A 26,164-nucleotide genomic window follows, 5' to 3' on the forward strand; every position below is an offset into this window, starting at 1 on the left:
GTTGTGGACATCACCTTATTAAAAATCATATTTAAAGATATAAATATTTTTTTCTGTGCATTGAAATGATCTGGACTATCCTTTACATTTTTTTTTAATATGGCTTTTAAAACTGTTCCAGTGCATTAAAAAACAACATTAAAGCATGATATTAAAGCAAATGACAAAAAATTATTTTTGTACATGTCTTCAAAATCTCTTTGCTGAGTTAGATACCTACATCCAGTGTTAGTCCTGGAATAAATAAATATATTCAGAATACACTCAGAACACATCTTGTTGAGGCACACAGGAAAAACTATACTGTTCTAATTCTCATACATTCAGACTTGGCCTCTTGACAAGGTTGTTTGGCTTCAGCAAGGGATGTTTCTATGTCTTATAATGTCTTAGCATTGAGGAGGTAGTGATGTAGTAAATGTCTTAGCATTGATGATGTGGTGTTGTAGTAAACCCACTGCTGAGAGCAGACGAGGCATCTCACAGAATATTTTCCCTACAACTTTTCAAACAGTGATTTTAAGACAAACACTTTACACAATGGTGTTAAATGTTAATAAGAGTATGAAACTGCGATGAGATGAGGTGATCACAACACATCAGTGGTTCAGAGTTTTGATGCGAGAACTTGCTTCAGTTCAACCTTTTGAGTATCCAAGATTATTTTCTTAACTTGCATAGCTTTGTGGGTAGTGATAAAGCTAGTGTCATTAAACTTTAATTCTGAACTGTTATCCTTCATATGTAAAAAAGGTTTTGATTTAATAAACTATATATAATCAGTGAATTGACCTATTTTGCATTTGAATATACATTAGCGATTCTAATCCAATTTTGTTCCATATGTGTGTAATAAATTTACACTTTTTAAATACTAGTTATGTTTTTTTTTAAATCAAGTTATTTAATTACTTTAATTAATTAATTTTATTTATCTGTGACAATTTGAGGCTTAATAGGATGCAGAGAAGGGGCACATTCAAACATACGTCTTTATTTTACACACAGACGACACATCTAACACCGCACACCTCACTAAACACCTTTCAAACACCAACAACACGTACTACAACACAAGAGACATATATGCACACAAGAGGATTACACATAATACAGAACAGTTGGATGACATGAAAGGGCATGGCAACGTGGACGAACACACACACGCACACACCAAGACGTTTGAGGAGGGGGCGGGGCCATAACATGACATTATCTAATACTTTAATTACATCCAATTAATTCCTTAATTAATTTAATCAATGCTTTTCAAATTCAAAATTCAAAATTTATTTATTCAACGCTTTTTACAATAGATGTTACAAAGCAGCTTTAGAAATGTCCAAGTATTTACATGTTTAATAAATGATGGTTTCTTTTTACATCATCTCATGTTATTTAAAGGGTTTTAATTTCATTTTAAGACATTTTAAGAACATTCTTAATGAATATTTTCAGATGTACTTTTGTACCATGTCAGACTAGCCTTCATAGAATGATTTCTCTTGTTCTTGCATATGTGGGATGTTTTTAAATAAAAGTTGATCATTTCAATGACACACACACACACACACACACACACACACACACACACACACACACACACACACACACACACACAACACACACACACACACACACACACACATAAAACCATTGTATAATGATTATCAAAGACTGTTAGGCCAGACAGTTATGACAGTGTTTTGCCAAGAATCCTGTTTTTTTTTTTTAATTGTTTTTTTAAAATAAAGAGACGTTGTCATTTTCAACGTTACAGTGAACAGTTCCATACAGTGATCCCAAAACAGAACTTTACTTATTCACTATTATTCACTCATTCACTTATATAAACAGATCTAACTGAAAACAGCCAAACAGACTGTATATAGAAGTGGACTGGAAGACAGTGTGTGTGTGTCTGATGCCTCTTTATGGCTGGATTCAGCTTTTATCCACACCCATTCCCGTGAGTGAACGGCCCAGACAACAAACTTTCTTTTTAAATTACACATCTTATGTCTACCATCTCGGTGGCTTAAAAAATTCACAATGTGAGTCCACCACAGATTGTATATACAGTCTATGTAGCCAAATATGAATATATTTTCCAGTTGATAGACAGACTGAGGGACATTTTACGAACATCATGAAACACATTCTTCCTCATCATTTTCAGATTTATTTTTGTAGCATTTCAGTCTAGCCTTCATAGAACTACACAGTAACCCACAAACATAAATTGACTTATTTTACAAATAGCACAAGGTGAGTCACTTTATAAGGTAAAATGAAAAATAGCACACACACACACACACACACACACACACACACACACACACACACACACACACACACACACACACACACACACACATTTCAAAACCAACCAAATGCAGTGAGTTCCATGTATGTGTGCAGGTGCATGTAGTTCATTCATGTGTATGGTATAGTGTTTTAACATGAATGTATTCACATGTATGCTATAGTGTATTCAAATATATGGTATATTGGAACTGTGTTTGTCTTTATTCCTGTATCCACAGTGATGGTCTCATAGTTGTTTCCCAAGAGCCTGAAAGAAGAACATACTCAGTATAGTGAACACTCTGCTACAGATAGTTACAACACACAGTAAGAAACACAAGCACACACTTGCAGTCACATCACATCACATGTCATCAGGAAGACACAATTTTGAGGGAAGAGAGACCATGTTAGTATCAGTCCATTGGACAGCAACCTCACTCCTGCGCTAAGCGTTTCTGCATCCCACACACCATTTACTTACACTGCCATCTAGAGAACTTTATAATTACATGTACACTTGATTAGGCTCAACAGACTCTGATAGCAGATGGTGTGAAGGTGTATGCATCCCAACAGTGTGTGATGTGTGATGTCCGTACACACAATGTGTATGTGTGTGTGTGTGTGTGTGTGTACATGTGTGTATGTGTGTGTGTGTGTGTGTGTGTGTGTGTGTGTGTGTGTGTGTGCGCGCGTGCATGCATGCATTTGTTGAGAGAACATTGCAGTAAAAGAGGAAGAGAAATGTTAAGACACCAAAAATGACAACACTAAAATACAACATAGACACCACATGTTTAAAACCTCAAAGCTGTTTCTTCTGAGTTTATTTTCCTCTTTTCCCACAGTGCTGATAGGACATGGTACAGTGAGGTAAGAAGAGCTCTTTATTAACTTACATTTGCTTGTTAAATATCCCTGTAGTCTGTGCTTTTAGTACATAGTTAAAGGTCAAGAGAACATCACCACTCTTCATGAACTCTCATCCTCATGTAGTCCTAGAAGACTTGGAATTGGTTTTAGATTTCAGTGGTGTTATGTTTGTGTGGTGTGTTTGTGTTCCTGGGGGAGAGAGTGTGTGAGTAAAATGAATGAAAAAGCATGCAAAAAATTAGTGAAGACTGTGTCAGGGAAGAGTGAATGTGAGAAGAGTGTGTGAGCGAATGAAGAAGAATGGTTTGTAGTTAATGTGTAATCTGGTTAATGTGTAATCGTTTGGACTATACCAGAGATTTGATGAAAACAAAGATGCCTTCATGAATCTGTGGTTAAGGCTTTCATTCCTACACAGGCAGGTTCTGAAAGTTCCTTCACAGTACAGATTACTAAAAAACATCTGTACTATCAGGTGTGTTGAAAAAAGAACAGAACACATTACATGTGGAAAGAAATGAGTGAATTTCCAACATAAGGACTTTTAAAAAGGGGAGCTTGCTTGTTATTACAAATCCCTCCCTCTAGATGGCAGTGCATGCTTATGGTTTGCTATTGAGTGTATAGCATCTTAGGTGTTGAATCTGAACTCTGACCTTCTGTTCTTCTCTGCATGAAAACACTTGTTATAAAGTTGTTTTTGGCATTCATTATTATGAAGAATGTTGACCCTGATGCTATGGATGACACATACACAGCTCTTCTGATAATGTCTACCACACACTTACAGTGATTATTTCTTCAAAACAGGATCATCTTGTGAAAATGTCACTTCATACCTGACATGTATTTGGCAGGCAAATTCCAGTATGCTTTCACCTTCACACGCCACTGATGGGATATTCGCGATGCTATTTTGTTAGCAGGCTCAAGGCTAGCACATACATACTGCACTGCCCTGGTGTCCACTGTGTAGGATTTAGCAAAATGTCATGAGTCATTAAGAAGGAAGTGTCCCTCTTCACAAATTAACCACGGCTCTTTAACAGTCATCTTCTGAAATTACCTTATTTCTAGGTGGCCATTTTCTCCTGCACCCAAGAATGGTAAGAGAACATTTAATGAGCTCTTTTGCTGTTAACTTTAATGTAACCACTTGGAAAGTATTGCTAAACCACCAGTGGAAGTTTATCTAAACTGCACCATTGAAGTGAACTTGGAATGTTTTAGCTCCTTCAAACCCTTTCAACCATCAGTTCTGCTTTGCTCTGTCTTTTTATTCACTTCTAGGTACGTCACTCCTGTTACAGTTGGCAGTGGAAATATTTTGTGAAATTTTCATTACAACAGGTGCTCGCATTTCATCTTAAATTATCTACATTCAGTCTCCAGACAAAATGTTTCTTATATATTTTTCATCTAGTCAGTCTCCAGTTCATTTTTTTCTTATATCTGAGAGTTTTGCTGTGTGATTATACTTGTACACAATAATTTCCTCTTGATCTGATTATATTCAAAATTGAATGCATAATATTTATGAATCACAACTGGCATGGCCCTGACTGGACTGGGAGCGGATCGTAGGAGTAAAGATTAGATTATAGACACCAAAGATTACAGAATAATCTGGGAAGATCATCACTTAAGATCATGCTGATATCCAGATACCTTTTGTGATTGTCAGGAAGAGCAAACTGATTTCAAAACTAGCCTGATTATCCTGTAGCGTGAGGCCGGCAGTAGACTCCTCCCTTCCTCTTACCCCAGGGTGTCTTCTCAGTGCACCCTCGGAAAATGACACTGAACTCTGTGTGTTTTAGGGTGTCTGGGGCAAAACTAGAGCCTAACTCACACCCCAAGCAAAATATGTAGTCTTCATCAGACCTCAGTGGTTTTGCCCTGCAAATATACCTACCCTAGAGGTCATAAGGTCACTGATTCTGCATGACACTATAAGAGTTCAAAGGGTGAGGAGCCCATGAAGGTGATTGGTGAAGAGCAGGCACACTATGCTGAAACACAGGGACCAAACTGCCCGCTCACACTCAGCAATTTGACCCAGGAGGATGGCAGCATCTATCAGTTCAGCTTCAGGACCAATGGCTCCACCCAGGAGATGACCAAGGAGGATGGAGTTATGCTGGAGATCACAGGTGAGGAGTTTATAATCACAGGATGTGATGTAGCCTACATTTCAGATGTTTGTCATTGTTGGCCCCTCCTATCTCCATGATTTCCTGTCATAATGTTGTTTCATATTCTCCATTCCTGTTCCAGTCCTTGTTTTGGTTTTTGCTGTTTTCATTAGTTATTGCCTATGCATTTTAAGTCCTCATTACCTTGTGTATGTAAACCCTGCCTTGTTGCTTGTGTGTTTGCTGGTCATTGTTATTCTTGCCTCCTTGTGTTTATTCTAGTCTCTGTATGTGAATCGAAGCATCTGTTTCTAATCCATGCCTGTAGTTGGATGTACTAAGCACCGTCGTGTTTGGTCCACTGTGTTTCTTAGCCTGTTCATGTAGTTTGTGTTCCTAATTGTTTGCTCATTCTCCTGTTATTGTGTTTTACTTTCTGTTTGTTTCATCCTGTTTGCTGCATGCCTCCATGTTGGTAAATTGAGCCTGGACTGTGACTACAACTCTGATTGTGGATTTGCCATAATAAATCTTGCTCTTATCAGCATATGCATCTGCCTCACAATCGCACTACGATATACTGTTGCTATAGAAACTACCGACTTGGCAAAGGGCAGCCTGCTAACTGTAGAAGGTCATCACTGGGTCTGAGATGCTATTTTTTGTTTTATTTGTTGTATTTTATGTTAAAACATTTTAACATACTTCTCTAGAGATATGAAAAACTTACAACCATTCACTACCACTCACTCAAGCACGGTGCACTAAAGCAGTGTCAGCTAAATTCTAAAGTATACAAACATTCATTTGTCATGAAAGTTTGATTACACAGATGTAGCTGTGGAGGTGGTGTCCTTGTTGGATGTGGTGCTGGAGGGCAGCTGGGTGACGCTGACCTGTGGGACATGCATCCCTTCCCTCACCCTCAGTACCTATGTGTGGCGTAAAGACGGTCGTCCATGTGAGCAGAGGCATGGGGACAACCAGCTGGAGCTGCCTCAGGCTGACCCGGCTGACAGCGGCAGCTACACCTGCTCCATATTAGACCATGAACACCTGTCCTCCTCGGCCGTGAACACTCATATCTAGAGCAACTTACAAAAGTTATTTGTCATTTAATAGAATACCTATTAGCCAGTACAGTAGGTTGTTGTCTATCTCAGAAAACAATTAGTGCAATACCCTACAATAAGAACTACAGTTTCAGTTAGTCAACATAGAAGCAGGATCAGTGGTCATTTAAATATTCCACAATTAGTTGGGTCTTCAGACTATGTTTGAAGAATGAAAGATACTCTGCTGTCCAGACAGCAAGCAGAAGTTTTTTCCACCATCTAGGAGCCAGGACAGAGAATAGTCTCGAAGCATGGTATTTTAAGCCGAGTCATATTTGAGGTTCAAAGTACTCGAGGTACAGATTGGGCATTGACCACTGACATCATGTGTGGAGGGGTTGGTTCATTTCTGGCTTTGTAGGGAAGCATCAAGGTTTTAAATCTGATTTGGGCAGATAATGGAAGCTAATGAAGGGAGTGCAGCAGTGGAGTCACTTGTGTGAACTTCAGAAGATAGAAGTCCAGTCATGCTGCTGCATTCTGGACATGTTGTAGAGGTCTGATGGCACTTAGAGGAAGACCAGCAAGTAGTACATTTCAGTAGCCTAGCACTGAGATTACAAGATATTGCAAAAGTACCTGGGCAGGTTCCTGTGACAGAAAGAGACAAATCCTTCATATGTTACAAAGAAAAAATCTGCAAGACCAGGTCAGATTTGATACATGAGTCGAGAAGGACAACTGGGTGTCCAAAATTATGCCCAGGCTACGAGCAGCTTCAGATTGTGATACCATGGAATTCACAAAGGAAAATGTGAGGTCATGGTAAAGGTTGGGAGTTGCTGGGATGTACAGAAGCTCGATTTTACTGGGATTGAGCTTGAAGTGGTGGGCTGTTATCCATGACACAATGTCTTTCAAGCATGCTGAGATGCATCCTGAGACCTGCTTGTTGGAGGGTGGGGAAAAAAAAAATAATAATTGGGTGTTGTCACCATAGCAGTGGCAGCAGAAGACATGAGAAAATATTACATCACCAAGATAAGAGAAGAGAGGAGAGGGCCTAATACTGCGCCCTGGGGAACGCCAGTGTGGAGTCTACATGGATTGGATGTGGATCCTCTCCATGTTACATGTTAGGGCCATCCCTCCATATAAGATTAAACCATTTCCATGCAGAGCCAGTCACACCAAGCCTGGAGAGATCCGAAAGAAGAATGTTGTGGTTTACTGTGTCAAAGGCTGCCAAAAAAGAGAAAATTGATTATAAACTGCATGTTCAATGGCTTTTGAGAGGAAAGAGAGAAGTGATACCAGTCTGTTATTGGTTATGTTGGAGCCATTGAGTGTGGCCTTCTTGAGGTTTGGTACCACCATGGTGGTTTTTAATGTAGTTGGTACATGTCCAGAAGATAAGGAGTTATTGATGATGACAGAGATTAAAGGAAACAAATCTCTTGAGATCTGAACAGAGTTTAAGGAATGCGATCCAGCAAACATGTAGTCAGATTGCTGGAAGGCAGGAAAGGAAGAGTTTTGTCTGAGGAGAGAGGAGAAAACCTCCCTCCCAGAACTACACCTGGTTTAAGGGGAAAACATCAGTAGGACAAAGACAGGCATACAACATTCCATTCCAAATCCATGCTAAAGAGAGCGGAGAATACATGTGCCAGTAATAACCATGGACATAGGTCCCATTCAGTAACTCTAAATGTTTTGCGTAAGTTAATGATAGTTACAATACTAATGGTGTCTTTCTGACTTTTCTATCAATTACGTTTTTTCTTACATTGTGTTTATAAGATCCTCCAAAGAATATGTCAGTATCCATCAGTCCCTCTGGTAAAATAGTGGAGTGGAGTTCAGTGACTCTGACCTGCAGCAGTGATGCCAGCACTGTCTTAAATAAATATTTAACTGAACTTCTAAAACCAAATTATACTAGAACGAAATACAGTTCTTAAATTTCATTACAATAATATATTTAAAACAGTATCTCTGGCATTCTGCATCAGAACAGTGGCTGTGTAATGGGCTTTTAATGCAAGGGAATATCATTTTATTTGTATAGTAAATTCCATACTCCGAGCTCAATGCATGACAAAGATAAACTGAAAATAAAAGGATTTTGAAATAATGGAATGAAACACACACACAAACAAAATGTCATTCAAGTGAATTAACATTAAACATAAATTAATGTTTAGATTAAAGGATTGTCTGGATAACAAGATCAATGTGGCTAAGTTGTGAAAGTTCTGAGGGAAGCTTGAATCATCTATGTGGAAGTGAGAAGAACTGACAAACTAATTGCAACACATGCTCGTGGTGTGTGTATGTGTATGTGTGTGTGTATGTGTGTGTGTGTGTGTGTGTGTGTGTGTGTGTGTGTGTGTGTGTGTGTGTGTGTTTGTGTGTGTGTGTGTGTTTTTGGGCAGTGGAGTTGATGCCAGTTCTCACGTCACTTCCACAACACAGGTTAACACAGGTTTCCCAGCATGGCATTGAGTAAAATGTGTGATTAGTTAGTTGGAACTCTTGTGTGTTCCACTGCTGTTTGACCCTTTGCTACACAGGCATTCAGCAGTTATATCACTGGTCAGTGGCAGTTGTTTCACTGTTGTCCCTGTTCTCTGTAACCTCTTAAAACAAGCTGTGTGTGAAACGTCCAGGAAACTTTTAAAATAACTAAAGAGACTCCCATTACACACTCCGTAGCTAATAAATCATTTATCACACTGATACCCATTACATTGCAGCACTACTTTTACTCTGATAAAAAAAAAAAGAAATTAAATAATGAACTACTGAACAAATTAGATGCAGTTTAGCTGATAATCAAATGTCCTAAAAAGTGAAGGAAAACAAACAAAAAAACAAGCAAACAAATGTCCAGCACACAGTAATGATGAGGTCATTTTAAGAGTCTATCCACACACACAAACACACACATAGTTACATACACGTATATACACACACATACATACCCTCTCTCTTCTTTCTCTCTCTCTCTCTCTGTCTCTCTGTCTTACTCTCTCTCTCTTTCTCGTGCTCTCTCTGTGGTAGTTCCTCTGCAGATCTAATCTGTTTTTACTGTGCCATAGATCACTGAGTTCTCCTCCATTTTCTGAGCTGGTGACCTAAAGAACAAAATGTGAACCTCAATATTTCAACCCTCCTGTAATGTACATATACCATTACTCTAAATTACTTCCAAAATCCAAAGTACTACTTTTGTCCAGTAAAACCACAAAATGAGAAGAGCTCTGTAAGTAAGACTTGTAGCAGGATAGGGGAGGGGTTAGCAGACATGAGTGACTGTCAGGCCTGATTGTCAGGAAAAAGTTCACATTTGTGTTAAAGTCTATTACTCCACCATTGATTAAATGAGTTTGTTCAAGAGTACATATCAAGTTGTGTAGTTGCAGTGATATAACTGTATGTGCTGGAATCATAAAAATTACCATTTAATGAAGTTAATTTACATTGGTTACCAAAGCCCCCCCTTGCTGAGTGCTTTGTGGTTTTTCTCAAGTTTAGGGCAGTCTTAGATTAAGAGCACACTTTGGTAAGATTAAAATTCACAACTCCACTATAACTACAAAGTGCAGACATATTTTTGTTTGTTTTTCTCTTGACTCAACCTCATATATTATGTGACTGAGCATTAAGTTGTTCAGAGTAACTAGTGTCCACTTCTCCCCAAGCTTCTCCCCCACCCTGCTACAAGCTCTTCTCACTTTGTGGTTTAGCTCAGAATCAGCTCAGAGTTCTGCAGTATCTGCTGGAGTTAGAGAGGAGAGAAGTGAAGCTGTAAGAGAACTCCCACTCTCTTATGGAGCCCAGACGCCTCTAATGACCTCTTTCATGCATCATATGTTTCAGGGGTTGATGGAACAGAATGGAGTGTGAAGTACAACCCAACTGAAATATCTGCTTTAAAGACCCTTTTAATTGCAGACCCACTAAGGACTCAGGCAGGGTCCAGTGTTATGTAGATAAACAGCAATACCTCTCCCTCAAACTGAGGAATGTAATGAAGGAGGTTGAATATAACTTCAGCTTCAGAATAAGAACAAATCAAGAATACAAAAAATGGATGGGAAATTGTGTTAAGATCAGGTTCACACATGGATGAAATCTGTTATTCCCCATTTTCTAACTGTGATACAGTTTCCCTTAATCCAGAGGAATCTGAGTCTTCACGTTCATTAATGACTATGCAGAAATGTTCATTCTGCTACACAAGTGCTTTTATTGACATAAACACCTGAATAATTTTGCACCAAAATAACATAAAAAATATAATGCAACAAAATAGTTTAATCCATAACACCCCTGATAACTGTTAATAAGAGAATTTAATTCCACTAGCTCCCTTTAAAATCACCAATAATATCTACTAATATTATTAATAATATTAATCCTACAAAAAATGTGTCCATCAGTCCCTCTGGTGAAATAGTGGAGGGCAGTTCAGTGACTCTGACCTGCAGCAGTGATGCCAACCCACCTGTGCAGAACTTTACCTGGTTTAAAGAAGGATGAACCTCACCTGCAGGATCTGAACAGACTTACAGCATCATCAACATCACTGCTGAACACACTAGACTCTACTACTGTGTAGCTCAGAATGAACATGGAGCTCACACTGGAACCATGTCCCACCAAGAGTGAAACTAGAGATCGTTAATCCCTGATGATTCATCATGACGCTGAATCAGTCGAATTAGTGAGTACATTTGGACAACCATGTTGTGAAAATGCGTTTGGTATGAGTAATAAAACGTTGCTTTAATTCCTCAGTCAGTCGCAAAAGATTTCTCACGTGATTATAAATTGTGGTTAACATATAAATTGGTGCTGACAGCACAGTTTACTGTAAATATTCCTAAACTGCAAAAAACCTAAGAGGTGTATTCCTCTGCAATTGTTTTACATATCTGCAGGTATTTTATTATTGCTACAGGTGTTTTATATCTCTGCAGGTATAGCAGCTCTCCAGTGTTCATGCTTATGGACACTGCAGTGGAGAGTATTAGAGTGTTAGAGTTCAAATTTGATTTACTATAAGTAACTGTGAGGGAAAAAGCTTAATGCTTGCATAAGGGAGGAAGTAAGGAATATGTGACCTTTAAGTGACCTTTGCCGTCACCTTGACCAGTCTGCAAGAAAGGCGAATAGAGAAGTGATGGAGTATGATAGTTATTGCTTAACTGTTGCTGGGCAAGGGTGCAGCAGCAGGGAGTAACAAGAATGGTTGGGAGGTCTAGCACCTGGAGTCATGAGATTAGCTCATGAGAGAACAACGGGGAATGCTAGGAGTATATGAACTCATATCAGAGAGAAGTTTGGGGCTTCTCTCCCTCGATCCATAAGGGACAGAAACAATAAAGCTTGCTCATCTGCACATCTGGCTTGAGTCCTATTGATTTTTCCTCCACAGTAACACAGTCTGGTTTTGTGTTCATTATACATGTAACAGGACTGTCATCAGAACTTTAAATTATTATCAAACAATTGTTTTCCATAATTAGAGAATTCTCAGCATTAATTTACTAAATAATTCATTAATTCAATGTTGTATATGATAGTAGTGTTTGCATACATTTAATGACAAGCCTGTGTTTTTGCAGAAGAACATATTACTATTCACCTGTAGCTGGCAATATTTATTTTAGTTCAAACAAAATGTAGTACACTTTTGTTAAGGAACAGTAAAGGTTAAAAGTAGTACACTTTCTTTAAAGAACAGCAAATGTTATATGTAGTACTCTGTCGTTAAGGAACAGTAAAGGTTAAATGTAGTACTCTGTCGTTAAGGAACAGTAAAGGTTCAACCACTGGGTCACTGAGCTCTCACTGAATGTTTACTGCTCCTTCTGTAAAGTGTATTTGACTCTTCTTTGGCTTTTAGTGCTGCCAAGTCTCTGTCCACTAAGGAGATGCAGAAGCAGCAGTACATTAAACTACAAACCACCTCCTTAAAGTTTTTTTACTGCTCAGCCACACAAGAGTAAAATATGAATGTAATAATGTTTAAGAAAACATCCTTAAATATGTTTGTGTCTGAATAAATGTATCTTGTAATTCCCCATCTCTGATTATGTAGTACAGTGACATGCAGAATTTGCAAAGTGTTTGGCACATGTTAACACATGTGACATGAGCTGGTCTAATTTTAAAGTCATGACACTTACAAATGCGGAGAGGAAGTCATGTGGTTAGAAATGAATGAGCTGCTTGGAAACCATTGCATTGTAATAGATTAAAGAACAATTAAACAATTTATAAAGAGCACAACTATACAAAATAAAGATTAAGCATGGTAAGTACTATAGAATATTGTTAATATAATAGTCACATCTTTAAGTTGAACTAACTGGAAGCATGAAAGAGTCCAGAGAAGTGTTAGAAAAACAGAAAAAGAGGGCTTTGCAATGGGCCGAGTGCCGCAGGGCAAGGAGCAGGATGTACAGACTCCCTCGATGGAGACAGACATTTATTAATGCACGCAAAAGACAACGGCACTCACATATAACAAACAGCTACCATGAACAATATGACTATGAACCTGAACATGAACAATAACCGACAATGATGCACACACCAACAGGGGGTTTAAATACATACAGACATATGAGGTGCTAACCAGGTGCAGGGGTGTGCTAAACAACATAGGTGTGGTTACAAACGAGACAATGTGAACCCCACTGAACGCGGCGGGCCGTACCACATGACCAGTGGCAAGAGGAGCATTCTGTGACATGCTGGAGTTTTTTAATACATTTAATGAATATATGACTGTTGACAACACGTTTATTTAGATGCTGCGTATAGTCCACCTCCAGCATTAATAAAACAACCCAGAACCCATAAGAATTAAAACAAAGCTTTAAAAAGCCTTAAAAAACAACAACAACAACAACAACAAATATTGTCAGGAAATAAAGTAACTACCAGACTAAATAAAAATAAATAAATAAATAAATAAATAAATAAATAAATAAATATAAATTTTTAATAATGTAATATTTAATATTGTGTATATAGACAGGATAAGCTATATAATATTCTATGCCATTAGAGCTCCATATAGGAACCTGCTTACTCTCTTCACTCCAGCAATCACAACATTGTGAGCTCGTCTTGAGGATGCAGCAGATGAAGCTTTTGAAAGGAAAAAGCTGAAGTACCATCTCCATGGTTTACTGGTCACTGATGAGTCTACTGAAGCTGAAACATTTTCTCTAAATGGCAACTGAGGTCAACTCCTCTTGAAAAATGTCCTGATGTCCAGAGTTAGCTAGCTACTAGCAAACTTGTTCAGAGTGAATGAAACTTGACACACACAAGACAAAAAACCCAAGACAATGTTAGGCTGAAATGATATGTGTTATATGTGACAATATCTGTGTGTGTGTGTGTGTGTGTGTGTGTGTGTGTGTGTGTGTGTGTGTGTGTGTGTGTGTGTGTGTGTGTGTGAGTTCTTTAGCCTTTACTGTTCCTCAACCAAAATGTACTACATTTAACCTTTACTGTTTCTTAAACAAAGTGTACTACATTTAACCTTTACTGTTCCTTAACAAAAGTGTACGACATTTTGGTTGAACTAAAATAAATCTTGCCAGCTACAGGTGAACAGTAATGTACTTCTGCAATAACACAGGCTATTCTAATGATGTTACTAAGAATTAATTCTCTTTCTCTGATCTTTCTGTCAACTCATGCAGTTACATCACTACAACTACACAAACAGAGATTTATTTTGGAATAAAAAAAATCAATAATGTTGTAATATATGTCTAGCTCAAACATGAACTTTCTTATGACAAACATAGCAAACATTTCCTGTGTACAGAATCACTAATTTCTGTTAATTCTGAAGCCCCTCCCCCACCCTGCTATAAGACTTACAGAGATCTTCTCATTTTGTGGTTTAGCTCAGAATCAGCTCAGTGTTCTGCAGTAGCTGCTGGAGTTAGAGAGGAGAGAAGTGAAGCTGTAAGATAACTCCCACTCTCTTATGGGGCCCAGACTCCTCTAATGACCTCTTTCATGCATCATATGTTTCAGGAGCATTTGTGAGTGATTTGAATGTGAATTATAACCAGGAGATAATGTTCCTTAAAGGAATCCACATAATTTATGCAGGGCACTTACACATAACCAACATCTCTTTGACTGAAAGAGGAATTCTGTGTCATACAGTTAAAATTGTGGAGAAGCCTGAACTATGTAAAGGCACTAATGACTCAGGCATGGACCAGTGTTATGTAGATAAACAGTTCAAAACTAAAAGAGCAAAAAGAGCAAAGAAAAGTTTTAATTATTTCCATACTGTTATTTTAAACCTTGGTTTAATGGTTTGTTTGATCACAGAAACACACACACACACACACACACACACACACACACACACACACACACACTATGAAGTGATCAATAAACAGAAACATTTTCTCTATGAATGTGCATCCATGCTAGTTGCTGCATGTGGAGATTGAGGCTCTTAATGGCTTGAACCACAGGAATAACACCCACAGAGTACTGTGAGTGTGTGTGTGTGTGTGTGTGTGTGTGTGTGTGTGTGTGTGTGTGTGTGTGTGTGTGTGTGTGTGTGTGTGTGTGTGCACATTTGTTGAAAAAGGAGAGAACTGTGCAGTAAAAGAGGAAGATAAATGTTAAGACAGCAAAAATAACATCATTAAATACACAACAGTCAGTTCACCAGCTTAAAACCTCAAAGCTGTTTCTTCTGAGTTTATTTCCCTCTGTATTCCTACAGTTCTGATGAGACTTGGTACAGTGAGGTAAGAAGAGCTCTTCATGAACTCTCATCCACATGTAGTTGTAGAGGACTTAGAGTTGGTTTTGGATTTCAGTGGTGTTATGTTTATGTGGTGTGTTTGTGTTCCTGAGGAAGAGAGTGTGTGACTGAAAGGAATGACAAGCAAAAATGATTCAAGACTGACAATGCTGGAAGTTTCAGGCACTCTTTTTTGAATTCCAGTAGAATTCTGCATTTCTAATATAAATTCAAAGAAACAAACAACAACAACAACTATACCGAATAGTGTTAGAGGAACTTAATAGTAAATCAAATGTCAAAAATTAAAGGTGGCAGTAAATAGTAAATAGCTAAACCACTCTCCTCACTGTCACTTGCCTCAACTTCCTGTTCAGTATGCTTCCTCTCTCTCTTCTTCACTCGCTCACACACTCTTCTCACATTCACTCTTCCCTGACACGTTCTTGATTATTAAAAATGTACTGTACAATTACTACAAAAGTTACAAAACCAAGAGATGTTTTTTATCATCCTGTATATCACACTGTCTCAGTTAGAGCTCTGACTGTAGTCAGCTTGGTTTGTATGACATGGAGCTCAGGGGGATGAGAACAGACCTCTGAGAACAGACCTCTGAATAACAAGCTCTTAATACAGTACACTGTGCAGAATCAGGCAGGGGGAGGGGTGTGTTTTTTTATTCTTATTACAGTTGCTTTCAAGTTGCTCATTTTGATTCTGAACAAGGATTTCTCTAAATATGTTTTATTACATCTAGAGTAAATATCCGTCAACAAATAAAACTGAACTGAAATGACATTAATTAATAAATATTTTTATTGCTGTTCCTGTCAAAACCTCCCAATATCTGTTTCTCTTTAACACATGTGTTCAGGATGTGACCTGTCAGCCTTTGAGTAAACTGAGCAATCAGACAACTGCCATGATTGAGTTACATTTCACTGACCAATCCGTGAGGGGGAGGAGGGAGCAGAGTAGGAGAGAAAAGTTCATATAGCACCTTTCTCAAAGTCAATGTCTCTTCACAATAGCAATGAAGACAGAAAACCACATTAATTAATACATTTAAGATAATAATTTATCAACAATTAACAGAAGAAAGTGAAGAGCAGAGAGAGAGACTGTGTAATGTGTTCTATAGTTTTAATGCCATTACACTAAAAGGTCTGCACCATACAGAAACCAATCTGAACTTTAGTATGGAGAGCAGACCTGCATCAGAGGATCTAAGTGTATGTTCAGGCAGCATGAGTGTGTCTGAAGACCTGAGTGTTTCAGCATCTTCATTTTGTTGAAACCTGCATTGACATTAGGAAATTCTCATATCCAGTATAAACATTTGCTTTACTGAAAGTGTTCTCCCTAAATGAATCTAATTTCTGTTAGAAACTGGCCCAAAGTGAGCAGTCCTTCAGGTTCGATCTCTTCCAATTTACCCTATGCCCTCTGTCCTCTGTAGCCGGATCTGGGGAAGTCAAGAGACGCTGACACCAAGTTCCACTTTATTGAGGAAAGCACAGGGTATATATGTGTCCTATATCTACTATCTAAATCTACAGGATGACAGGGAAAAGTGAGGCATGTTTTAAGGGTCTACGTAAAAAGGAAAGAGACAAGATTAGTAAAGATTAGATGTTCTCTGCATGAACGAGCCACGAGCTGTTCCCGTACCAGCCATGAGCCACTTCTGTGCTTAGAGAGAAAGAAAGAGAAAGGGAGGGGTAAAGGAGACAAGAAGAGGGAGCGGATGACCTCGGGCGACCAGCTCACGGTCAAGCTGCCATCTCATGGCTGATAGGCAGAGACCTTGTGTTGGGTGCCTGAAGACAAAAAGGGTCCAGTATCTAACAATTTCCATTAGTTGCCAAAGCCCAAGATTAGGGTATAGCACACTGTGGTCAGAGTAAAATTCACAGCATCAGTATAAGTACAATCTATAGATGCATTTTGTGTTTTTCTTGTAAAATCGACTTTGCTCATTCTAAAATATTATTTGACTGAACATTAAGGCATTCATGACTAAACCTATTCACAGTCACTATAGGTTATGTATACATTCACTGGCCCCTAGTTCAAAATCAATCACTAGTTCATGTGGAACAAACAACATATGGAAGCAGTCAGCCACCGTCACTGTATCACACTCTGACCCCTTCCCTGTCTAATACTGTACAGTGTATTGTTACTGTATCACACTCTGACCCCTTCCCTGTCTGATACTGTATAGTGTACTGTTACTGTATCACAGTCTGACCCCTCCACCTGTCTGATACTGTACCATGTACTGTGCTTGGTCAGTCTGCATTTCGGTTTTGATTTGCCACTCCAAGATTTTCAGTGGCTACATCTGGCCCCTATGAAACATTCTGGAGGTGTCACTGATAATCACTGCTTAGGAGAGACAGAGGCAGGGAGTGTCATGTGCCTCCCCACAGGTTGAAAATTAATTTTAAGATTTAAATGTGTTTTACTAATTGGCTTTTGGAGTATGTGTTGCTTATTTCAACATTGTAGATGAGTTTCCCTTATTGTGGCATCTACTTCAGTTAATAACCCTCCTGTATCTATGATCTTAGTTTCAGTACTGTTCTGATGTTTGCTGTGTGTACACTGTGTAATACATTTCCTTTTTGGGTGGTGTTTTGTAGTTAAGTTTTGGTGATCCTCTTGTCAGTTGTGGAGGTCTGTGGCATTGCTCTTATGAAGACAGATCTGAGTATCTATATCTCATCCCTAGCATCATCTTTCCTGAAAAATGTGTGTGCGTGTCCATTTGTAAGATAATGAACAAGAGAGTTAATTTGAGTGTTTGTGCCTTTATTTAAATTTAGTTGTAGTTGTAAAATACAGTGGATAGGGGAAATGTAAGATGTATTATTTCAGTCAGAAATTTATTCTGAATGTATGTGCAGTAATCTTGACATCACAGATACTACAGGGCTGTCACTCAGAATGGCTCCTCCTCTTTCTCTGATCTTTCTGCTCATGATTCCCGGTGAGTGTAAGGGTTGGCACCAGGCCGAGTCCCCTCCGGCCACCAGAGGGAGGCCTCGAGTCAGGCACACTACTAATCAGGCTTGATGCCCAACAGCTGGGCTAGGTCTATATAAGCCCAGTGACACAGTCACTCAGTGCTGGGTCTTTGCTAAAGTTTTGAGCCAAGTGCCTAGCCAGTAACTCTGGGTATGGAGGTCTGTGAGCCCTTGTGCTACACCTCTTTTCTGCTTTGTGAGGGTGTCTGTGTTTTTACACGTTCCCTCCCTTCTCCAGTTTTCCCTCTGATTTAGTCCTCCTCCATTCTTTTGAAGCATGATATATGCGCAGGTTATTTTGATGGTCGCTGCAGTCTAGCGAGAGTTCATTTACCTCGCAGCAAAGCGGCCATGGTTCAACTTCCCACCTTTGTTTTTTTTTACTTCTCTTGTTCTACCTGTTCTAGATCTAACTGTTTTGAACACGGGACCACCATCATTAAAGTGTAATAGCTCACCCAGTAGGCTGTCGCTGTCATCACCAATCTGATCTGTGTTTGAGTCAGCAGATCTTACTGTTAGGTCTACACAATGGTGATGTCTTTCTCCACAAAACACTGCAATCAGTGGGGTGTTTAATGTATAATTTTATTTTAATATTAATTTGTTCATGAACAAATATCCACTATATTTACTGTGTTGTCACTAATTTGCACTTCTCCCTAAAGCCCCACCCTGCTACAAGTCTTAGAGAGATTTTCTCACTTTGTAGTTTAGAAGTGGTTTAGAAGGAGAGAAGTGAAGCTGTAATCATGCATCATATGTTGTGAGTGATTTAAATGGGAATTATAACCAGCAGATAACATGTTCCTTAAAGGAATCCACGGAATTTATGAGCGGCACTTATACATAGCCAATACGACTTCGACTGAAAGAGAAAATCTCTGTCACACAGTTAATATTGTGGAGAAGCCTGAACTATGTAAAGGTACTAATGACTCAGGCAGGGACCAGTGTTATGTAGATAAACAGTTTAAAACTAAAAGAGGGAAGAAAAGTTTGTAATTATTTCCCTATTGATATTTTCATCCTCAGTTTAATGGTTTGGTTTGATCACATACATAAATGCATGCATGCACGCGCGCATACACACACACAGTGCAGTGATCAATAAACAGAAACATTTTCTCTAGGAATGTGCAGCCATGGCAGTTGCTGCATGTGGAGATCAAGGCAGAACCAAGGGAATAACAACCACAGAATATTCTGTGTTTGTGTGTGTGTGTGTGTGTGTTTGTATTTGCACCAAGTAACTATGAGTGATGTGTGTGCATACATACTTTTGTTTGTGTGGGTGTGGTTAAATGCTAAATGAGGAAGGAAAATGTTGACACCAGAGATGAGTTTAAAGAGACATGACTTTAAAACCTCAAAGCTGTTTCTTCTGAGTTTATTTTCCTCTGTTTCCACAGTGCTGATGAGAGTTAGCACAGTGAGGTAAGAAGAGTTCTTTATTAACTGACATTTGTTTGTTAAATTTCCCTATAGTCTGTGCTTTTAGTACATAGCTAAAGGTCAAGAGAACATTACCACTCTTCATGAACTCTCATCCTCATGTAGTTGTAGAGGATGTGGAGTTGATTTTGGAGTTCAGTGGTGTTATGTTTATGTGGTGTGTTTGTGTTCCTGATGGAGAGAGTGTGAGTGAAAGGAATGAAAAAGCAAGCAAAAATGAGTCAAGACTGTGTGTCAGGAAAGAGTGAATATGAGAAGAGTGTGTGAGGGAATGAAGAAGAAAGAGAAGGAGCATACTGTACAGGAAGTTGAGGCAAGTGACAAAGAGGATATTGTATATGTATAATTCACCCCCCCACCCCCACGGTTTTACCAGAGGGGTATTTTCACTGATTTTCATACATGGTCTCTGCCACTTGGTCAGGTCTCTTAATATTTATTTTCCCTGCAGGCATCTTGTGCTCCTGCTACTTTCAGAGGCTCCTTTGTACAGCTTGCATCTTGGGTGGTGTAATGCACCCCTGTTACAATTAACCTAGTGCGTAGTTCTTGTATTCTTACTACCATGATCAGTGACTCTGTGCTGTCCTTCAGTCCTGCCTTTTCCAGAGATTCTGCTACCTGTCATTGTTAAATTCCATGGAGGGAATCCTGACATGACCCCTCTTCTGTGTCCATGGTAACCATGTCCCCTTTCTGACTGGGTAACACCCTCATCAGCTCATCCTTGGGGCCCGGTGCTTAGATGTATTCATGGATATTTTGTGTCACATCCTGGACAGTGGTGTTGAGCCTTCTGTCTGGTGTACAGTCTTTGGTTGTTATATCTTGGGTGGTAATGAAGAAGATTTTGGTGAGTGGTTTGGTAGACTATAGAGTTTACTCTCCCTTCTCTTTCAAGTTCCTTGTCTAGTCAGATTGCCCTGCAGTGATATGACCTCTGGTGCTAAGAGTCCTGGATCAAGTCAACTCCTCCATTACAGTGCTGCAACATTTCATGGGAAAAAAATCTGCAATAATTCTATTATACTGAGTGCGGTTCAATAATTTACTATCAATGTGTTTCATCACCTTTAAGTTTTGAGATTTGGAATTTATATTAGGAATCAAGCGTTCTACTGGAATTCAACACATAGTGCCAGTTCGATCCAACATTATTTCCCAAACTCTTTGTGACCTTTTGAGCAAAATAGTGAGGCATGAGTGAAATGTAGCAAAATGTTAATTTAATGAAGTAACTAATAGACAAAACAGGAGTGAACTGAGGGGAACATGGAAAAAAATCGAAAATCGAAAATATTTCAAAAGGGCAAAAGGATTAAGTAGTCCTTATGGCTAGATTTTGAGAAGTGTGAAACATTAACTGGAGATGCCTGTGGGCTTAAATAAAGAGAGTGAAACAAGGTACATATATGTGTGATGATCAAGTAAGTGGGTGTTTGGAAACGTGGAAGTGATTAGGTGGTCCAATTGGTTGAAGGACAGGTGATGTCTGATTGGCTGGGTGTCAAAGAGTAGTTATGAGTGGGTGATTGTGTGTAAGTGTGTGTGTGTGTGTGTGTGTGTGTGTGTGTGTGTGGCTGGGTGACCCCATTCTTCATCTTTTGGGTAGGATGAGAATAGACCTCCTAGAACAGACCTGAACAACAAGCTCTCACTACATACATATTGGCAACTTCAGTCTTATATATGTAATGCCCGAGTGCCACAGGGCGAGGGGCAGACTCCAACATCTGGGATGTACATTTATTAACATTTAACACTTCTACACTGCTTAGGAGATAACAAAACTGTTACTAATACAATATGTATCTGATTTATGACTGTGTAAATACATTTGTATGTAATGCTGAGATAAGGGGTTAAAATAGTTGGTAGAATGGTTATGTGTTTTCATTCTTATCACACTTGCTTTCAGCTTGTTCATTTACAGTCTGGGCAAGGCTTCCTCTAAATCCTTTTGTGATTTGATCTAGAGTGAATAACCCTCAAGAAATAAAATTTAATTGAATTGAGATGACTTAACCTATATTTACTGCTGTTGTTGCCAAGAGTCAAACCTCCTCAGTAATACGATTATCATCAGATCAGTCTGACTGATATTTGAAACAGTGTAAACAGAAGCAGAAATGTGATGCACTCAGCTGTGTTGTGTGCTGTTGTGTGTCTGTGCAGGTTTGTTTAATGATGTCACTCAGAACTCCTCTTCTAACTCTCACTCTCATCACTCTGTTCATGTCTTTGGGTAAGACTGCAGTCTTCATCAAAATTGTATTTTTCTTTGTAAAATTTCAAAGACTGTTGAAACCTGCACAAATATTAGGACAATTCTCATATCTAGTATAAAGACTTTGTGACACAGTGTTCCCATTTAATGAAGTTAATTTACATTGGTTACCAAAGCCCCCAGATCCCCCACACCACTGCTACAGAGTTTGCTGAGTGCTTTGTGTTTTTTCTCAAGTTTAGGATGTGGTAAGCCTAAACTTCACAAAATCACTGCAACTACAAACTGCAGATGTATTTTTGCTTTGCTGTAAAATTATCTTTATTCAACCTCATATATTATGTGACTGAGCGTTAAGTTGTTCAGAGTCACTAGTGTCCAATTCTCCCCAAGCTCCTCCCCCACCTTGCTACAAGCTCTTCGCACTTTGTGGTTTAGCTCAGAATCAGCTCAGAGTTCTGCAGTATCTGCTGGAGTTAGAGAGGAGAGAAGTGAAGCTGTAAGATAACTCCCACTCTCTTATGGGGCCCAGACTCCTCTAATGACCTCTTTTATGCATCATATGTTTCAGGGGTTGATGGAACAGAATGGAGTGTGAAGTACAACCCAACTGAAATATGTGTTTTAAAAGGGTCCACAGTGTTTATTAATGGCACTTTTACATACCCAAAAGATCATGAAGTGACAGATACATTTTGGGTCATAGACCCAGTTAAGGATGTGGAATCACTTGATCTTTATAAAAGAACAGAGTTTTCAGGCAGAATTCATTATCTGGGTGATAAACAGCAAAACTTCTCCTTCAGACTGAGTAATGTGACAAACGATGATCAACACATGTACTGCTTCAGAGTTTCAGTAAACACACCAGTCAAAACAGACAAATATCTCTACTATCCTGGAGTTCAACTTCACATTACAGGTGAGAGAAATCAATGCTACTGTTCTCTGATAAAAACTACATCTCAGTTTAGACAGTCTGGATCAGTAGGCAAAATTCAGAGAAGTTCAAACTACAAATTTGTTCATTAACTTCTTGCATGCTAAAGAACTGCAAGTGTTTCAGCAAATGACTGAAATTGGTGTTTTCAAGAGCCTATTTTCAATTAAAAGCTGCAATGTATATATTGAGCATCTTGGGAAAGAACAATGAACTACAAACATCCAGCCAATAGCATCTCAAACCCAAAGTTGCATGTACCTTTATTACAACACAAGAATAGAAGGTTTAAACTGTAGCTAGTAGTTACTTACCATGGAAAACAAGGCAAGGGAAAGAAATAAATTCCACACGCTGCTCCTCCTGAGTCTTTATGTCTGTAATTGGTGTAATGTTGTCCTTCTCTAGCAATCTGGGAGACTGTAGTGAGACAGTAAAAGAGAGATCAATAAACATTAATCAGTTCATTTATATGATATTACTCCTGTTGTTTATTTATTTAATCATTTATTTATTTATTTTGATTGTATAAGAGCTCCATGTGAACACTCCTCCTGAAGTGACAGAGAGAGAAGCAGCAGTTCTGAACTGTACAACTACCTGCAGTCTGACCGACAGTCCAACATTCATCTGGTACAAAAATGGACGTCCTTTATCCTCCAGTAGAAACCCACTCCACCTGCAGCCAGTCAGCATTGAGGATGCAGGCAGTTATAGGTGTGCTGTAAGAGGATATGAACATCTCCCCTCTCCTGCTCAAACTCTCACTGTCAGATGTGAGTTTATTATGCTTCCTTATAAGATAGAAATTTCAATTATGTTACTCAGTATAATCTACAGACATATAATGTAACAAAAATGTTTAATCAAAAAACCCTGATAACTGTTAATATTAAGAATATAATTCCACTACCTACATTTGAAATCTGCTAATAGATCCCCCAAAGAATGTGTCCATCAGTCCCTCTGGTGAAATAGTGGAGGGCAGTTCAGTGACTCTGACCTGCAGCAGTGATGCTAACCCACCTGTGCAGAACTACACCTGGTTTATAGAAGGAGGAACCTCACCTGTAGGATCTGGACAGACTTACAGAATCGTCAACATCACTGCTGAACACACTGGACTGTACTACTGTGTAGCTCAGAATGAACATGGAGCTCTCAATGGAACTGTGACCATCAGTGTTAAGAGTAAGTGGTAAATAATTAGTGAACATAACAGTGTCCATAAACTGATGACAGACTAAGTGATGCTGATGATCCTGTTCCATCAGGAGGTCAGAGTTTGTCTGCAGTTTGGTCTGCAGTGGGAGGGGGAGCCTTTTTTGCAGTAGTAGTAGTAGTAGGAGTTTTCATCTGCATATACAGGTAATTAAACAGTTGATTTACAGTGTATTTCCTGCCTCACACACTATGAAACCTCTTACACACACCATCAAATTCTCTTGCACACTATCAAAACTCTTACACTTACCATCATATTCTCTCACAACACTGTCAATCCTCTTAAACACCATCATACCCTCATTTTCTTACACTTAAAATATGAAGTGGTCTTAATAAGAAGAAGAAATTTAACATTTTATTTCTCATAATCAAAGGAATAAGAAAAAAAGGAGTGAAACCAACCATAAAGAGACCACACAGGTGGGCTGTTCCTCTAATGAATTCATGCAGTTTTACCAGTAGATGGCAGTCATTTTCAATAGGAATGTTCACACCATCATTGATGTTCACTGGAATTGTCCCTCCAAGTTGGAGGTGTTTTTAAAATATGCATACAATGCTCATAACACTTCTAAGTCCATCACCCAATAATTTATCATTCAGTCACTTACACCAATGTCCATCCTTCACAGGCTGCTCCTTCTGTGTCTGGAGCTGCTGCTGATGTCCAGTATGCCACTGTTACACCCAGTAGATCCAGACCTGTACAGGATGATGTCCAGTATGCTACAGTCAGGGATCTTTCTGATGGTGTATCTAGCAGTGACCAACAGGGGGAGCCACTATATGCCACTGTTACATTGCAGTCTTATACTGCTGCCACAGGGTGAGTTTAGTAGCTTGGCAAATATTTTTGGTTTTTGGAAGTAATATGTTGAGGGGGATATATATATATATATATATATATATGTATATATATATATGTATATATGTATATATATAATGACACATAGGCTGAAATATTGAAGTTCTCATTGTGTTCTTTAGGTCACCAACTCAGAAAATGGTGGAGGCCTCAGTGATCTATGGCACAGTAAAAACAGATTAGACCTACAAAGGAAGTGAGAGAGAGAGAGAGAGAGAAAAATAAATCTCTGTATTAGACATTTGCTTTTGGTTTCCTTCACTTCTTAGAACAATTTGAATATCAGCTAAACTAAATGTCAATTTGTTCAGTTGTTTATTTCATTTTTTTATTTATTAGAATGCAGTGCTGAGTTTAAAGCAATAATGTTATCAGTGTGAACGTATTTATACTTATGGAGTGTGTAAAGGAAGCCTCTTTAGAGATTCCCTGGACTTTTCACTCACAGCTGTTTTAAGATGTTGCAGAGAATAGTGACAACAGTGAAACACACCAGTACTCGCCTGCTAAAACTCTCACTGTCAGATATGAGTTCACAAGACTTAATTTATGTTACACCTTGCTTTCATAAATTTCTTCCAATATTTACATAAAATCAATGTAAAAAAAAAGTATCTGGCACTGACAATGAAGTCATTATTTTTCCTTCATAATAAAAGAGAAATGACATTTAAAGTGATGATGTCTACTAATAGATAATAAAGAATGTATCAGTGTCCATCAGTCCCTCTGGTGAAATAGTGGAGGACAGTTCAGTGTCTCCAAACCAACCAAATGCAGTGAGTTCCATGTATGTGTACAGGTGCATGTAGTTCATTCATATGTATGGTATAGTGTTTTAACATGAATGTATTCACATGTATGCCATAGTGTAGTCACCTGTATGCTATAGTGAATTATGGTATATATGGTATAGTGGAACTGAGTTTTTCTTCATTCCTGTATCCACAGTGATGGTCTCATAATTGTTTCTTGAGAGCCTGAAAGAAGAACAAACTCAGTATAGTGAACACTCTCTTACAGATAGCTACAAACACATAGTAAGAAACACGCACACACTTGCGGTCACATCAGATTGTAGCCACTATGATGTTATAATTGTGAATGGGATTACAAACACAAGTTTGAGTGATGCGGAATGTATACTTTTAGTAAATATCAAGTTCTTTGTCTGTAAAGGTAATTGGATTTATTGTATGTACCTCACTAGTATAGTGTCGTATTCAGGAGAGC

At 38.6% G+C, this 26,164-nt stretch overlaps 1 protein-coding gene and 1 pseudogene across 2 annotated transcripts in view; one reads left to right on the forward strand and one right to left on the reverse strand.

Moving 5' to 3' along the window:
* LOC113589841 (hemicentin-1-like) overlaps positions 1-26,164 on the reverse strand; it is a 222,667-nt pseudogene that overhangs the window by 34,606 nt on the left and 161,897 nt on the right. The window lies entirely within an intron of this gene.
* Positions 3,173-25,606, forward strand: LOC145651931 (B-cell receptor CD22-like). The gene is made up of 9 exons (XM_081700742.1): positions 3,173-3,183; positions 21,848-21,917; positions 22,471-22,821; positions 23,373-23,615; positions 23,776-24,030; positions 24,114-24,207; positions 24,441-24,486; positions 24,699-24,892; positions 25,054-25,606. Exons 2-9 carry the CDS (start codon positions 21,857-21,859, stop codon positions 25,112-25,114), a joined length of 1,305 nt encoding a protein of 434 aa, XP_081556868.1. The 5' UTR covers positions 3,173-3,183; positions 21,848-21,856; the 3' UTR covers positions 25,115-25,606.

The sequence above is a fragment of the Electrophorus electricus genome, chromosome 18, assembly GCF_041902795.1.
Source record: "Electrophorus electricus isolate QZ-2024a chromosome 18, ASM4190279v1, whole genome shotgun sequence".
Taxonomy (NCBI): Eukaryota; Metazoa; Chordata; class Actinopteri; order Gymnotiformes; family Gymnotidae; genus Electrophorus; species Electrophorus electricus.